The 17146-nt window shown below is 54.1% G+C and overlaps 1 protein-coding gene across 2 annotated transcripts in view; it reads right to left on the bottom strand.

Annotated features, from left to right (window-relative positions):
* Window positions 1-17146, bottom strand: part of Zc3h7b (zinc finger CCCH-type containing 7B) — a 50720-nt gene that overhangs the window by 10224 nt on the left and 23350 nt on the right. The window contains exons 6-17 of one of the 2 annotated variants that reach the window (XM_028871218.2): window positions 17004-17084; window positions 16183-16239; window positions 14644-14686; window positions 14070-14263; window positions 13452-13773; window positions 12595-12683; window positions 11744-11843; window positions 11211-11372; window positions 8014-8219; window positions 6434-6534; window positions 5344-5525; window positions 1856-1941 (exon numbers count right to left, since the gene is read on the bottom strand). In XM_028871218.2, coding sequence (XP_028727051.1) covers window positions 1856-1941; window positions 5344-5525; window positions 6434-6534; window positions 8014-8219; window positions 11211-11372; window positions 11744-11843; window positions 12595-12683; window positions 13452-13773; window positions 14070-14263; window positions 14644-14686; window positions 16183-16239; window positions 17004-17084 — 1623 coding nt within the window. The remainder of the gene's footprint in view (window positions 1-1855; window positions 1942-5343; window positions 5526-6433; window positions 6535-8013; window positions 8220-11210; window positions 11373-11743; window positions 11844-12594; window positions 12684-13451; window positions 13774-14069; window positions 14264-14643; window positions 14687-16182; window positions 16240-17003; window positions 17085-17146) is intronic. The other variant, XM_028871219.2, reaches the window with a different exon arrangement.

Below are 17146 nucleotides of genomic sequence, written 5' to 3'. Positions count from 1 at the left end.
GGAGGGTTGGATGGTGGGAATGGTACAGGTGGGGTACTGTGTCCGGGGCTCACACAGTCGGACCACAGTGAAGACCAGGAGAGAAGCAACACCACATCCGTGGGTACCAACCACCCTGAGCTGACACAGACATTCACACGGACTCAAGGCATCTCCAAGAGGCTTTTTTGAGGAGCAGGGGGGCAGGTTAGATAGTCTATCACACAGCCCAAGCTAACCTCAAACTCACTAAGTAGCCGAGGCTGGCCTTCAATTCCTAATTCTCCTGCCTCACCTTCCAAGTGCTGGGGTGATAGGCATGTGCCACCATGCTCTATTGATCCAGGAAGTTGTAACTAATCACATAGAGAAAAGATAATTTTGTAGGTGCAGGAATCTTCACAGCAGGGGAACCTTAGTCAGACTCTCACAGTTATCACCACTAAGGGGATAGCTTGAGATGACATGTCTGCTGATGTGGAAGCTGAGCCCATGGCCTGAGGAAACAGGCGCCCCACCCCACAGGACGGATTATCTGTAAAACCAGAGGTTTTGAACATGTCCGTCATGAAGACAAAGACCCATGAAGGAGGCATTCTAAATTAAAGGACATGAAAAAGACATGCCAATGGAACAGGGTGTCACCTAAAATTTAGGGACAGAATCTGAATGGCAGTGTTCTTTCTATTAATTTTCTGGTGTTACATGGGTACTGTGGCTATAAAAAGGTACCCTCATTACAATTTTTTTTTAAAATTTATTTATCTTTATTTTATGTGCATTGGTGTGAGGGTGTCAGATGCCCTGGAACTGGGGTTACAGACAGTTGTGAGCTGCCATGTGGGTGCTGGGAATTGAACCCGGGTCCTCTGGAAGAGCAGCGAGTGCTCTTAACCTCTGAGCCATCTCTCCAGCCCCTCATTACAATTTTTTTTAAATTATGTATACAATGTTCTGTCTGCATGTGTGCCTACATGCCAGAAGAGGGCACCAGATCTCATTACAGATGGTTGTGAGCCACCATGCGGTTGCTGGGAATTTAACTCAGGACCTCTGGAAGAGCAGCCAGTGCTCTTAACCTCTGAGCCATCTCTCCAGCTCCCTACAATTTTTTTTTTTTAAATAATTTAATTTTATTTTATGTGCATTGGTGTGAGGGTGTCAGATCTCCTAGAACTGGAGTTACAGACAGTTTGTGAGCGGCCATGTGGGCACTGGGAATTGAACCTGGGTCCTCTGGAAGAGCAGCCAGTGCTCTTAACCCCTGAGCCATCTCTCCAGCCCTCTACAATTTTTTTTAAAGTTATTATTTTATGTGTATGGGTGTTTTGCCTGTGTGTGTGTGTGTGTGTGTGTGTGTGTGTGTGTGTGTGTGTATGCACACACACATACCACTTGTGTGTAGTGCCCACAGGGGCCAGAAGAGGGTATTAGAGTCCAGGGCACTAGAGTTAGAGATATTGTGAGCCACCATGTGGGTGCTGGGAATCAAACGTGGCTTTCTGGAAGAGCAGCAAGTTCTCTTAACTGCCGAGTCATCTCTCCAGCCCCAGAATACCTTTTTAAAGTGGTCAGAGGTAAGAGGATAACTATCTGCACTTATTCCCAGATGTTCAAAACAGAACCCCCCCAGAAACAATGTGCATATCTATGTATATAAATGTGTATGTTTATGAAAATACATACCTGCACATAGGAAAATGACACACACACACACACACACACACACACACACTGATAACAAAGCAAGTAGTAACACGTGAACTCTGCGAATACAGAAAAGAGCACAACTTGCTAGGTCACACATCACAGGAAAAGGAAGCGGACAACTCCCGTGGTGCCCGCCCTTAACCCCATGCCAGTCCCAGGGCCTCACCAGGCTGCCGCAGGCCTTCCCTGCATGGGCTTCCATCTGTTGCCAGTATTTCTTGGATTCCTGAACGATGTCTTCGTGGGTCATGCCTGTGGAGGGTGGAAGAAAACACACGGCTTGGCAAAGGGTGAGACCCAGCACTCTGGGGATGCTGGGACGAGGTCCAAGCAGAGGAGTCCCACCCAGCGAGTCCCGCCACATAAGACTCAGGACCCCGGGAAAAAGCTCAGCTTCTCTGGGCCTGTTTGTTCATCTGTATCATAGGAAGAAAGTTTCCTGACTCCCTAGCCAGTGTCCCATTCCCAGATCCAGCTGCTCAGCTCTTCCTGAAGCCTCTCTGCCTTTCTCACTGGGGGCTCAAGCAAAATCCTGCTTGGCAGCCCCAAGGCCACTGGTCTCTAGGGCTCGCCAAAGCACAAGGTACATGGCTCTTCACTGCCAACCCCCAAAGGGCAAATGTCCCAGCATGATGGCCCCAAAGTACCAATCAGATCCTTACTTGCCTTCCAGGCCCAGCTGATGCCTTCCTGAAGCCTCCCTCCCCGGCCTGCAGCCCCTCCAGTCATCTGCCTCATCATTCTGCGGCCACTCTCCATTGTGGTGATATTGTGTTCCCCAAAATATTGTGTACTCTAATAAATTTATCTGGGGTTAGAGAACAGACAGCCACTAGATACAAAGGCTAGAAAATGGTGGCACTCACACCTTTAATCCTAGCATTCCAGAGATAGAAATCCCTCTGGATCTCTGTGAGTTCAAGGCCACATTGGAAACAGTCAAGCATGGTGACTCACGCCTTTAATCCCAGGGAGTGGTGGTAGAAAGTAGAAAGATATATAAGGTGTGAGGACCAGAAACTAGAGGCATTTGGCTGGTTAAGCATGTGGCTGGTTAAGCTTCAGGCTTTGGAGCAGCAGTTCAGCTGAGATTCATTCTGGATGAGGACATAGAAGCTTCCAGTCTGAGGAAACAGGACCAGCTGAGGAACTGGTGAGGTAAGATAGCTGTGGCTTGTTCTGTCTCTCTGATCTACCAGCATTGACCCCCAATAACTCGCCTCAGGTTTGATTTTATTAATAAGAACTTTTAAGATTCCTGCTACACTCCATTCCCTGCTTACCCGGGGCCACATGCCACACTTGACATCACCTTCTTACTGGTAACCCCCAAACGCAAATCCACAGCCCATGTGTCCTTTGGACTTACAGCCCGCCACATCTGGCTGCCCACTCAACATCCCTCCTTGAGGTCCAAGAAGACAGTTTGGAACCTACATCCCACACAGAACCCTGATATTAGCGCCCCCAAACGTGCTCCTACTACACACCCCCTCTTCTCAGAACACGAAACCCTAGTCTACTAGGTACCATGACAGCAGCACTGACCTTGATATAACCTTCTGTTTGTAATCTGGTCCGTCAACAAATCTTGCTGGCTCCACTTCAAAGTACACCCAGAATCCCACCCCTCCTGCCACCTCCACCCCCACCCCCTGGTGTGAGGTACATCCTCCCTGGTGTCTCCACCGACCCCTAGGTCCTCTATTCTCCACCAAGCAGCTAGCATGGCTTAGAAACAAACCGCTGGTCAGATCCTGAAACTCCATTTCACCCAAAACCCCTCCTGGCCTTGCACAGCAAATTTAGAGTAATGCCAGCCGGGCGGCGGTGGTGGCGCAGGCCTTTGATCCCAGCACTCGGGAGGCAGAGCCAGGCGGATCTCTGTGAGTTCGAGGCCAGCCTGGGCTACCAAGTGAGTCCCAGGAAAGGCGCAAAGCTACACAAGAAACCCTTGTCTCGGAAAACCAAAAAAAAAAAAAAAAAAAAATAAAATAAAAATAAAAATAAAAAAATAAAAATTTAGAGTCATGCCAACTGCAGTCCTGTGTCATATTATTGATGGGCTTTTCTGAGATGCGCAGTACTTTGAGCTGTAAACAGGATGAGGCTGAACCAGCATCACAGGCCAGGATTTTAAAAGCAATCATCTTACTACATTTATTTCTTTTGTATGTATGTGGTGCAGGCAGGTGTGTGGGCATCAGAGGACACCTTGCAGGAGTTGGTTTTCTCTTTCTACCATGTGGGTCCGGGGATTGCACTCAGGTCATACTTGGTGGCATACATCTTATCCTGTGAGTCATCTCTTGGCTACACAGTCAGCATTTTTAATTTTGTTTTTTTAATTTCAACTAGGAATACAGCCTAACAATTATGATATAGTATAGCAAATCCACGAACTAGGAACAGTGTTGTTCATTCATTATAATTCATTGCACTCTTCATCCCCATTATAACATTGTGGGGCCACTGTCCTTTGGCCCACCATTGACTAAAATATCAATGCAGCATGTGACTATATTCCTATTTATGGCCAAGAGATTCTCACACACTGGGAGCCTTGCGTCTTAAACTCTATCCCACTTCCATTCACTGCTTTACCTCCTGAGATAACCTTCTGCCTCAAGTCCTTTGCTCCCTGGAGCATCCCCTGCCCCTCCCTAGACAGGCCGGTTCTCACCGCCTCACTGGAAACACTTTTCTCCATCCCTCTCCCATTGCTCGGCTTCCACACATCAATGGTGCACAACTCAAGTCAAAACACTATTGACTCTGCTGGGCGTCGGTGGCGCACACCTTTAATGCCAGCATTCAAGAGGCAGAGGCAGGCGCGATCTCTGAGTTCAAGGCCAGCCTGGTCTACAGAGTGAGTTCCAGGACAGCCAGGGCTACCCAGAGAAACCCTGTCATGGAAAAAAAAAAAAAAAAAGACAAAACAAAGAAAATACAGCAACCAAAACCCAAAAACCACTACTGACTCCGGAGAAGACTTAGAGTCTAAGTGGATACTGACTGTCTGTGTACGGTATCTATCTGCTCCGTCATGGCACCAAATAATGCTAACAAAAGTATTATAACAGGCAGTAGAGAAGACTATGCATCCTAGGTGCGATGGAACCTAGGATTTGATTCTCGCTTGTACACTGCCTGTCTGGCTCCATGTCAGTCCTCAGGAGTGAGGGCTTTGATTAGTTCATGGCTGGGTACCCTGACACAGAGAGGGTGTAAAGCAGTTAGACTGATGGATATGTGGACATCTGAAAATCCACTTGCTGGACCAACAGAAGGAGGCTCAGGCAGAGATGCCATATTGGCCATTCCCCGGGCAGCAGGCGGAGTTGCTGGAGCAGGGTTAGGGTTCAAGGTCTGAGTCTACCAGGCTCCGAGTCTCACTCACTCTTGCTTTCCCATCTCTATCTTGGCATGTTCCCAGGCAGGGTCCAGATAGGGAGAGACCTCGCAGCAAGCACCCTGTGAGCCAAGTTCTGCCTCCCCTGTAACGTCCAGGGTTCCTAGCTCCTCCAGGAAGCCCTCAGGAACCACCTGCTTCTGAACTCCCCTGAGGTCCTGACCATTGGCCACCAGGCCCTGGCCTGTTCGGTCCCAGCCAATTCCAAGCCTGGTGCTTCGCCTGCTCTGCCTGTCCCTCACCTGAGTACTGCTGCAGCAGCCAGACCTTGAGCTCAATGAAGCTGTGGGCGAAGTGGCAGCTGTCCTCTCGGAGGCAGCCGTAGCGCACCTCATGGCGGCACACGTCGAACTGGAAGTGCTCCTGGAACTGACGGATCTTGGAGTACTTGAGAGAGGTGGAACGGACGATGTGCACCAGGCACCTGGTGGGCATACGGGAGGCGGTGACGCCGACTGTGGCCCCCAACACCCTCTGCCCTCCATCCTTGCAGTGGGGCTACCCCTCTAGTGCCAAGCGAATTTGAGGGGAGAGCCTTCTCAGAGCCTGCTCCTGGGCACCCATCTCAGAATTGTAGGTGGCAGAGGAAGAAAGGGGATCCTACACTCAAGACTCTAGTCCCAGCTCTGTGTCACGTGTACCCCATCACAGACCTCTGGGGCCAGAGCAGCGTGCAACTGTCCCCAGAGGTGTCTCATCCCACCTGTCACCAGGTGGGGGGGGGGGAAGGGAGTGCCCGGGAGTAGAAGGAGAAATTACACCCAGGAGGATGATAATGAGGCACTTTCTCTGGGTGGGGGAACTCACTGGACTTCAGTGAAACCCAACAAGATGAGAACATCATTACTCTCCGAGAAGAGGAAACCCAAGGCGTCAGGGGCTGGCGCTCCAACCCACAACCATCCCTGGCCAGGCTGGGATATATAAACCCGGGACCACCTAACGCGGGGCCTGGCTCCATCACGAACGATGGGGCAGAGCAGAGAACTGGAAAGAGAAACGGCAATGGAGGACCCAGCTCCTCCCATCCCGCCTGACACTGAAACCATGACAACACAAGGTGCTGGTTGGAGTCAACAATCAGCGGGCCACATCTGCCTGCTGACCAAGCTGTTCCCAAGCCTCAGCTTTCTTCTTCTGTACAAGGGGAGCAGTAGCTCCCTCCCCAAAGGGCTGCTGAGACCATTAGATACCCAAGACAACGCTGGAAGATGGTAGGTGTTCAACACACGTGGTTCCTGCCCTTCATGGGTGGATGTGTCGCTGTTCTGTCCCTTTTTGGCCCAGGCCTTTCCTTATCTGTCCAGGACCCTCCCCAGCTGCAGGACTCACTTGTTATTGTAGAAGCTGTGCTTGGCAGCCAGGTTGGAGCACACTGATGGAGAGTCCTTGGTGCCTTTGCTGATGATCCGGGGCTTACTGTCGAAGCAGATCTGTCCAGGGAGAGGGATGGGCTGGGACCTTCACAAGGCCACTTGGGGAGGGGATGGGCTAGAACTCCGCATGGCCATCTGGGCAAAGACAACTGGTTCCTGTAGGCCCTGTCTTAGGTAGGGGGAGTGTGGAAGATAACCCAGGCTCTGTGAACCTCAGGTCTCTGGCCCACAGGTGCCCTGGACCTCAGCTCTCCTTTTTCATCCCTCGGATCACACAGCTCCAGTGCCTGGGGCAGGGGGTTACTCCACGCCCTTGAGCCTCAGTTTCCTCAAGTGCAACTGTGAATAATTAACCTCCTTTTTCCCACAGGCTCACTGTGCAGGTCACAAAATGATAGACATGAGTTCAGGAGATCCTGTCTTACGGCCGTGAGCTATGATTGCCAAGCCAACTCTTCCCTAAGGAAAGACAGTACAGGTCTATCTGCTGGAAAGGTCAGCAGATCGGGCTGGGCTGGGCTCCACCAAACCCCCTCCACCCAGGCCCTTACTTCTCAAAGATGAACATGACACTGTCTCCACCCCCAACGAGCTACAGAGCCAAGTGTACTCTCGAGACTGGGGAAGGCTGGTGGTCATGGTGGTGCACACCTTTAATCCCAGTGCTCGGAAGTACAGACAGGTGGATCTCTGTGAGTTCAATACTAACCTGGTCTACATACCAAAAATTCCAGGCCAGCCAGGGCTAGTGAGACCTTGTCTCAATACCCCCTCAAAAAAAAACCCCAAAAACCTTAACACTTGGAAAGCTCAATGGAGCTACTGGGATCAGAGCTGGCCTGGGAAAAATGCAGAAATTTGGGAGGGATGGTATAGCTGGGTCACTGGCTGGAAGCAGAGCAGGCACAGCCAGATTGGAACACATGCGGAGGAAGATATGGAAAGGCAGGCCATGGACACCTTGCTCTAGACACCTCAGCTAAGGCTAAATTCACTATACCCATTTGGGAACAACACTGGACAAGATTCTAGGTCTACCTGGCCCCAGGAAGCATGGCCCTAAAGATTGCCAGTGGTGGCTGGTCCTGGGAGGGGGCCTGGGCTCTGGGCTCGCAGCTCAGGTTGACTTGGCCATCTGGCCCTCAGGCTCCACCTCACCTCAAACCCTAGCATCACCAATACATGAGAACAGTATCTGTGCACGGGAGCCGCCCAGAAAGTATGAATAAAGATCTAGATCCTGGCACACTGTGGGTTCCTAGGGAAGAACAGATGGGGTGATTACTGTTGCTTCCTGGCCTCGGTTTTCACCTTTGTAGAATGAGAAGCCAGACAGGATCCGGGTTCTAACAGGATCCCCAGGACCTAACTTTCTGACAGTCTCTGGATCTAGTGACTTTAGGGCCACGCCTCACCACACCCACAGTCTCCAGGGCTAACAACTCCCACAATGGCCGGCCAGCCCAAGGGCACAGCTCAGCCTGGAGAGTGCCTGGGACTGTGGAGGGCGGGTGACATGGCTGGGCAGGCGGGTACCTCGCAGAGGAAGGTGAAGATGCCCTGGTGCTCCTTGAGGAGCTTGGCAATGGTGAGGCTACCACGCTTGACACCCCCGAGAGGGTCGAAGAGCAGGTCACGGTTGAGGGTGCCCTTCCGTTCCTCCGTCCACACGTCGATCTCCTCCTGATGGTAGGCGAAGGTGCAGTTATCCCCGTACTTACAGTCTTGCTTGTTAATCATGTCTGCAGAGACACAACAGGACACCCGTCTGCCAGGTGGGGGAGGCAGCCCATCGCAGCACCCTGTGACCTCACTGTGGGCAGCAGGACTCGGACCCACCAGGACAGAGCCCTGGCGGCTGCTGGCCTCCCGGGAGGCCGCTTTTCCAAACACCAGGCCCCAGGACCTCTGTGCTCAGCGCCTCCAGACACACCCAGTGTCTGTGCAGGTCAAGCAAGACAAAGGGTGGAAAGGGATTTGTAGAATACACACATCTACATAAAGAGGAGGGGTTTAGGATTATTCGTCAGGGAGGTGAATAACCGATTCGGGTCAGGAACTCGGGCCGCAGATCTGAAGGGCTGGGTTGTATCCTCCGCTGCAGAGGGACAGAGAAGTGGTACAGAGAATGGCTTCCAAGATCTGGGCCGTCAGGCTCAAAGGGCAGAGCAAGTGCCATGGGGTGGGGTGGGGGGTGCGAGTGTGAGGAATGGATAGGGTGGGGATGGGGATGTGGGCATGCGCTGGCCTGCATCCCACCAGCCACGGGCAGGGCTTCAGGCAGCGTGTTGAGTGCAGAAGGGCTGTATGCAGGTGTCTGGTGTGTGCAGAAGGGCTGTATGCAGGTGTCTGGTGCAGAAGGGCTGTATGCAGGTGTCTGTGCAGAAGGGCTGTATGCAGGTGTCTGGTGTTGAGTGCAGAAGGGCTGTATGCAGGTGTCTGGTGTTGAGTGTAGAAGGCCTGTATGCAGGTGTCTGGTGCAGAAGGGCTGTATGCAGATGTCTGGGGCAGAAGGGCTGTATGCAGGTGTCTGGTGCAGAAGGGCTGTATGCAGATGTCTGTGCAGAAGGGCTGTATGCAGATGTCTGGTGTGTGCAGAAGGGCTGTATGCAGATGTCTGGTGTTGAGTGCAGAAGGTCTGTATGCAGGTGTCTGGTGTGTGCAGAAGGGCTGTATGCAGGTGTCTGGTGTGTGCAGAAGGGCTGTATGCAGGTGTCTGGTGTGAGTGCAGAAGGGCTATATGCAGGTGTCTGGTGCAGAAGGGCTGTATGCAGGTGTCTGGTGTTGAGTGCAGAAGGGCTGTATGCAGGTGTCTGGTGTTGAGTGCAGAAGGGCTGTATGCAGATGTCTGGTGTTGAGTGTAGAAGGCCTGTATGCAGGTGTCTGGTGCAGAAGGGCTGTATGCAGATGTCTGGGGCAGAAGGGCTGTATGCAGATGTCTGGGGCAGAAGGGCTGTATGCAGGTGTCTGGTGCAGAAGGGCTGTATGCAGATGTCTGTGCAGAAGGGCTGTATGCAGATGTCTGGTGCAGAAGGGCTGTATGCAGATGTCTGGGGCAGAAGGGCTGTATGCAGGTGTCTGGTGTGTGCAGGTGATCGTGTTGCAGAAGGGCTGTATGCAGGTGTCTGGTGTGTGCAGAAGGGCTGTATGCAGATGTCTGGTGTGTGCAGAAGGGCTGTATGCAGATGTCTGGTGTGTGCAGAAGGGCTGTATGCAGGTGTCTGGTGTGTGCAGAAGGGCTGTATGCAGGTGTCTGGTGCAGAAGGGCTGTATGCAGGTGTCTGGTGTGTGCAGAAGGGCTGTATGCAGATGTCTGGTGTGTGCAGAAGGGCTGTATGCAGGTGTCTGGTGTGTGCAGAAGGGCTGTATGCAGATGTCTGGTGTTTGCAGAAGGGCTGTATGCAGGTGTCTGGTGTGTGCAGAAGGGCTGTATGCAGATGTCTGGTGTGTGCAGAAGGGCTGTATGCAGATGTCTGGTGTGTGCAGAAGGGCTGTATGCAGGTGTCTGGTGTGTGCAGAAGGGCTGTATGCAGGTGTCTGGTGTGTGCAGAAGGGCTGTATGCAGGTGTCTGGTGTGTGCAGAAGGGCTGTATGCAGGTGTCTGGTGGAGGGTGAGGGTGTCTGGTGTATGCAGAAGGGCTGTATGCAGGTGTCTGGTGTTGAGTGCAGAAGGGCTGTATGCAGATGTCTGGTGCAGAAGGGCTGTATGCAGGTGTCTGGTGTGTGCAGAAGGGCTGTATGCAGATGTCTGTGCAGAAGGGCTGTATGCAGGTGTCTGGTGCAGAAGGTCTGTATGCAGATGTCTGGTGTGTGCAGAAGGGCTGTATGCAGGTGTCTGGTGTTGAGTGCAGAAGGGCTGTATGCAGGTGTCTGGTGTTGAGTGCAGAAGGGCTGTATGCAGGTGTCTGGGGCAGAAGGTCTGTATGCAGATGTCTGGGGCAGAAGGTCTGTATGCAGGTGTCTGGTGCAGAAGGGCTGTATGCAGATGTCTGGTGTGTGCAGAAGGGCTGTATGCAGGTGTCTGGTGTGTGCAGAAGGGCTGTATGCAGGTGTCTGGTGTGTGCAGAAGGGCTGTATGCAGGTGTCTGTGCAGAAGGGCTGTATGCAGGTGTCTGGTGTGTGCAGAAGGGCTGTATGCAGGTGTCTGGTGCAGAAGGGCTGTATGCAGGTGCCTGGTGTTGAGTGCAGAAGGACTGTATGCAGGTGTCTGGTGTGTGCAGAAGGGCTGTATGCAGGTGTCTGGTGTTGAGTGCAGAAGGTGTATGCAGATGTCTGGTGTTGAGTGCAAAAATGCTGCAGTACAGATGTGCTTAATCTCGTGGCTGTTCAGGGAAACTGAAAAAAGCAAATAAGGTCTATTCGTTGCTGACCAAATTTCTATAAGCCAGCAGTGAGGACAAGGAAAATAAGGAGATCATTAAAAACCTGATATTGCAAGCCTTTCCTATGTGCTTTCTGTGGACTCTTCCCATCTCTTTTGGGATCCTGCAGGCTATGAACCTGGCTGTCTATTGACTGTGGGAATCTCACATGTGGATGGTACAGGGTACCACACAGCTCCGGCTCCACGGGACATCCTGAATGACCTCTGTCTTTGGACAAGGTCAAGAGAGGAGATGCTCACTCTCAGTGGGTCTCGGGCTTTATCTGAGCTCCCTCATCTCTCCTGTGGTCACTCTGCTGTAGGCCTGGGAGGAGCTAGACCTGGCCAGGCCCCATGTCGGTCCACCCACCTTTGCACAGGTAGTAGGAGCCCACAAAACTGGTTTTGGTAGGCCGGGGCCGGATGCGCTTCCAGATCTGGTCCTCAGAGCTCCGGAGTCGGCCGAGGAGGACATCCCTTTTGCACTTGTGTTCAAGGCCCTCGCGGTAGGTGTAGTCACCGGCCCTGGGGCCTGTGGGCAGGGTACACAGGGATGCAACTCCAGAAAAACCCGCGCACCCTCACCTGGGTCTCTGCAGCTCCCATTGTCTCTCCCCTGGTATGTCCTTGCAGGAAGAGAGAGGACTTGGGAAGCCCTCCAAGGAACCCACCACATGCCCTAACAGGCCTGGACCTAAAAGTGAGTCTCTAGACTTGTGAAGACAGTGCTTCCAGAGGGCAGGTCCTAATCAGGGCCCACCCCTTCCTTTCCTGCAGGGGAGGGCCTTGCTCTCCTAGAGGAATCTCCCACGGATGCACAGGTACTTTCAGGCCTGGCTTCCACACTCCTGGGATCCCCAGCATCCCCAGGGCAGAGGGGTGCTGCTGCTCGTGTGAGATTACCTGTTTTAGGGTGGCATAGCTGGCAGGCCTGCTTGAACTCATGGGTGGCAGCCAGGGGGTTCTTGATGAGCAAGGCGGTGTTGGGCATGGAGGGCTCCGGCTAGAAGGGGAGGATGTCGGCTGTCTTGGGCCCTGAGTGGTACCTGGACCACCAGGGCCAGCCAATGCAGTAGGGGATAGGTCTGTGTTTTGATCCCTTCCTCCAATCTGTCCTACCCAGTATCAGAACTGTAGCCTCGGACCCTCTCCCACATCTTCCCAGGCCCTGTCTTATACTACAAGAGCCCCAAACACCAGGACCAGCCTCGAAAGCCTCTGGCTGATGGGGGACAATGAGTAGACGCCATCTTGGACCCAGAGTGTTTCCTTGAACTGAAGGTCAGCATGAAAAGCAGAGAAATGGCAGTAGGCTTGTTTTAGGGCTCTGCCCCTGCTCTCCCTCCAGGGCCCCAGAAATCAAGACAGGAAAAGCAGACCCAGGGAGAGCCGGTGGTTTTTCTAGGGCCACACAGCGGGCACCTAAGCCGAAGTGGGTGTGCATGCTATCACTTGTGCTCTTTTGAACCCAGAGGAGGCTAAGCCTGGAGATCACTGACACTAGGGACCTCACTGATGGCTGCTGAGCCTTAGTCTAACGCAAGAGGGTAAGGAGTGCCCTATGTGTGTGCTGTAGCATAAAGCAGTGGAGGAAAGGCCAGGAGATCACTTGGGGCTGGTCTGTTCTGAGGGTACTCCTCTTGGAGGATAGAGCACCTCACCAATGCAGAGGGCTCACCTTACCCCCGATCTGGGGCTCATAACCCCAGCATGAATAAGAGGCCTGGTCTGGGAGCCCCACTCCAGTTACTCACCGAGGGGGCTGGCTTCTGAGTACTGCTTGGGGGACGGTGGTCCTGTGAGCTGGTCTCTTCTAAGAAAGAAGACACAGGAGTCACGTGCCCTAGTACAGAGAGCATGAGGGGCCTTTCTAGGATGCCCCGTATATTTCTGCCTCAGAGAAGCTCCATGGGCCCACCCTCCTGTTTTCATGATCACAGCCCTGGAGCAGAGAGGCTCCAACATGTCCATCCTGGCTTATGCCTTCTGAGGCTTCCTGTTGCCCATGGGAGAAAGTCCACACTTATAGCTTAGCTCTCAGTGAGACCATGGCTCACACACATGTCCTTCAGGACCCCTGTTCTGGCCTTCAGCCAGCCCCTGACCCTCCACCATACAGATCCTATGCTTCCGAGCCATCAGGTCCTCCAGAAGGAATCCCAGACTCCTCCCTACCGCTGCCATCCCATGGGTCCCTCAGTCATGAGTGCCCTAGACAATCTCTGACCTCCAAAAGCCAACCCTATCAAGACCTGGTCAATGGTGTACGTCTCTGGCTCCCAGCCCAGAGACGTGCTAAGGAGCTAGCTCACGACCTGACATCAGGATTATCTCCATGGGACCTGAGCCTGGAGGTTTAGGACTCTGGAGGGCTGGGCAGAGCACCAGAAGGAGTCACTAACACAGCTCTACTGTTTGATCCAGAACAAAGATACCCAGCCCGAGACTCAGCCTCCAACAGTGCTGAGCATAGCAGGATAGGACAGTATGTACTGCTCTGGAGAGTGATGGGGACAAGGGGGTGCGCTCTGGAGGCACAGAGCTGCAGAGATCAGAGACAGAGCAGCACTGTCAAGGGAGTAGAGGGAGAGAGGACCCACCCAGGCCTCACCTATGAAGGAGTCAGGCTTGTCCAGGGAGCCTCGGGCTGACCCAAAGCTGTCGAGGGCATCTAGCCGAGCCTCGGAGTACGGTAACAGATCCAGGGGGTCCAGCGTGGGCCCTGGAGGGTCAAGGGCATCCAGCACAGAAGCAGCCAGCTTCCTGGAGGGGTCCATGACAAGGCCAAAGGAGGCAGGAGGCAGTGGGCTGGACACGGGGATGGAGCCACCCACCACAGGTGGTAACAGTGGGGTCCCACCAGGAAACACAGGGATCAGCTGAGGCAACTCACTAGGCACGCCACTGCCAGGCAGGCCACCCTGGACCAGAGACTGCAAAGTGGGGACAGAGCCAGGGGTCAGACGAGAACGTGACCTCACGGCCAACCCTGTGGGGGTGGGGCGCTCCAGGAGCCAGGGTTTCCTCCAGAGCCCGGCCTTAAATGCTAAGGAACTGCCGCTCTGCTCAGACCCTCCTGAAATCTGTTCTGAAGACTCTGGCAAGACCCTCGTTTTTCCCCACTGTGATGTGAACATGGGGCCCTTCCCTCGCCTCTTCACGGGACCACGGGCTCCTAAGTGAGTGACGGGCTTACAGGACAGAACAAGAAGTCAGCAGCGAGGCTCACCAGAGAGTCCAGGAGGGTGTCTAGTTCCGGACCAAACACATCCGCATCTGAGAAGTCGTCCAGGCCCTCCGTGCTGGGGAGTGTCCGGCTGCTGCCGTCCAGGGGGGCCAGGAGGTCCAGGACATGAGGGAACAGGGGCATTGTGGGAGGGGAGGGGAGCAGGGACAGGGGGGCTCGTAGGTCCACGTAGCAGTCTGTGGAGGGGGTGGGCTCAGTAGCTGAAAGAGCCCTGTGTGGTGGGAGTGCCATCTAGTCACTAAGCCAACAGCTTCCCTTCTTCCCCACCTCCATGGGGACCCGCTTTCCCTAGTCCCCGCCCCAGTGGCAGTGGCCCGGAAGTAGTCAAGGAAGGAAGACAGCAGCCTGGAGCTGGGGGGTCCTGATGGCCCTGGCTCCGCTCAGATACCCAGCAGTGCCTTCTTCGAGCACTTATCAGAGGAGAGGACTCCGAGATGTGGTGCTCGACAGGGGCGGGCATGGATGAAGGAAAGGGACCAGCTGAGGAAGTGCCTCCTCCCTGCCCTGCCTCAAGGAAGCCCCTTAGGTGTCCCACGCGCCAAAGCTGAGACAGTACCTGTTTCGATGTCATCGATGGATCCCAATCCGTTACACGTTCCCTGTGGAGAGGAAGAGAAAGGTGTAGGAAGGAATGGCCACAGGGCCCCTCGCCTCACTGAGGGTTCAGAAGAATCTGAACTTCGCATCTGCGCCTGTTGGGGGTCAGATTCTGAGAGCAGCCTTTGGGCTGGGGGAAAGGCTGGAGCTTGCTCTCTGGTGTGGCCGTCACTCACCCTATCTGGACTCATTTCCTCGTTTGTAAAATAAGGATACAGAGCCACACTGCGTGGAACTGTTACAGAGAGAAGGCACGGGGGAGGGCGGCCACACAGCAGTTCTCTGTGCTTATCATGGGTATAATGTGCGCTGTCAGGAGGCTGGCTTTCAGCCATGAGGGACACAAGTCATTCCTCAACCCTGAATACACTCCCTCTTTTCCCTGATGCTCCCACCATCCAGTGGAACCTTATGCGGCCCAGGATGGCCTGTCTCCTTCATGTCCCTGTGGAGAAGGCCCAGACCCTCAGCAGTAGCCACCCTCTCTAAGGTCAGTAGTCGAAGTAATTATAGCACAATCCATCCGGCACCCTGCCTCACCCACTGTTTCAGCCAGCACTCTGTGAGATGCTCACAGCTTCCATTCTTGGGTCAGGGTAGGGCTGGCTGTGTGACTAAGGCCTGCCTTGACCCTGTCCGGTCTATCGTCCCTTGGGACCAGGCATTCTCCCAGCCCCACCCCCGAGCCTGCCCACAGACCACACAGTGAGTGCGTGTACGTCTAGAGTTCCTCGGGATTTTGGTACACCACAGATAAGTTGCACAGACCAAGGCTACCGTGCTGAGCAAGAAGCTGCTTTTCCCACAGTGTGTACAGGAAGTAGTTGAGGGGGAAACAAGGGAGCCCAGGATGAATGCCTCTACGGAGAGCTGTGATCCTCCCGATCAGGGCTGCCTAGGCCCAGCGGGACAAAGGACCTCCCAGCCCTCCTGCTCCCACACCGTCCAGGCTTCTCTCTCCATGCCCTTTTGCAGAACCCCTACAAGTAACATTCACGCTGCAATAAAGGCCTCAGATAGCCAAAGCCCTCAGGGAAGGGGCGGAGTGGCTACCTCAGAGACAGGATGCTCCGGAATCTGACCTCCAAGGCATGCTCAGACTCTCCTGAACCCGGAGGAACTATACCAGTGGTCTAGAGGATGGGCATCTCTTCCTCTCCTGACTACAGGCCTCTGCTCAGGCTGCTCTGTGGCCTATGAATCCTGTTCCCTCTCTACCTGGCTTAAGGAGTTACCCCAGCTCTCCATGGGGTATTCCACTCTGCTTGGGCTTCTCACAGACCTCCACCACTGTGACCAGTCCTGACCTCGGTGGCCGTGGCTCAATGGACCGATAAGCAGACAGAGATTGGTGAAAAGTACGGTAGGGGTGGGGGCCTTTGTGGTCCACTGCCCGGGGTCACCCCGATGAGTGACTCCAGAGCTCTTGGAATTGGATGAAGGGAGACAGATTGGTACGAACTTGGGGGAACATTTGGGGTCCTGGGCCACATCCTACCTGATCCGTCAGGCCAGCCGGGGTGCCATTGCTAAGCAGAGAAAATGTTTCCAATTCCTGCCAGAGATTGGGGAGAGGCGGACAGAGATCAAGACGGTGGACACAGGCAAAGCATCCCACCCAGCCAGGACAGCACAGAGACCCTGACACCAGCTATGGGGTCTTCGGTGCCACCCAATGCTCCCTACCTGCGGGACTGCCGCTGCCACCTGCCCTGGCTCCCAGGGTCACGTTGGGATTTTTTTTTTTTTTTTTTAGTTCCAACTGTGACCTGGGCAGAGAATCTAAACACACACATTCCTGCGACGCGCCAGGCACCATCTCCTGTGTTCTCTTTTTAGTCCTCCCGTGAGCCCCCTTAGGTGGACGGAATTCTCTGTCTTCCGGATGTGGCAACATGCACTAACGTGTTCAAGGTCAGGCCAGAAAAACTGAAGCCATATGTTCTGGGACATGCCGTTTCCAGACCCGCGGCAGGTGACATATGTGGATGTGAAGGAGGCCAGCAGACAAGAACAGTCAGACAGGCACCGTGAGGGGAACGTGAAACTGAAGGACGCCAGGGTCGACTTGGGCCGTCTCCAGGGTGGTTGAAGGGAGGTGTTTTAACAGCTGGTGTCTAAGGTGAGCTGGGAGCTTTGGCTGTTCTTTCCTCTTCCCCGAGGTCCTGCTGCTCATTCCAGGGCTTCCAGCCAGCGGGGAGAAAGGTCACCTGCTGCCATTCGCTCTGTCCTTACCAGGCTCTGGCTTCCTGACTCAGGGTCCCTCCAGTGCCTGGTCCCTCCCCCCTCTTCTGTATGCCTGCCCCAGCTCCCACCTACCTGGGGTCTCTTATATGCCTTCCGCACCCGCAGCCCAAGCTTCTGCGCCAGCTCCTGACCCAGCTGAGTGACATTTTCATCCTGCAGAAGGCAGGACACGGGGTCAGATACAACAGGTGGGTTAGGCAGCCCCGGTGCGCAGA

This window comes from Peromyscus leucopus, chromosome 20 (assembly GCF_004664715.2).
Source record: "Peromyscus leucopus breed LL Stock chromosome 20, UCI_PerLeu_2.1, whole genome shotgun sequence".
In the NCBI taxonomy this organism is placed as follows: domain Eukaryota; kingdom Metazoa; phylum Chordata; class Mammalia; order Rodentia; family Cricetidae; genus Peromyscus; species Peromyscus leucopus.
Note: the sequence above shows the minus strand (reverse complement) of the source record. Positions and strands in the feature narration are given on the sequence as shown.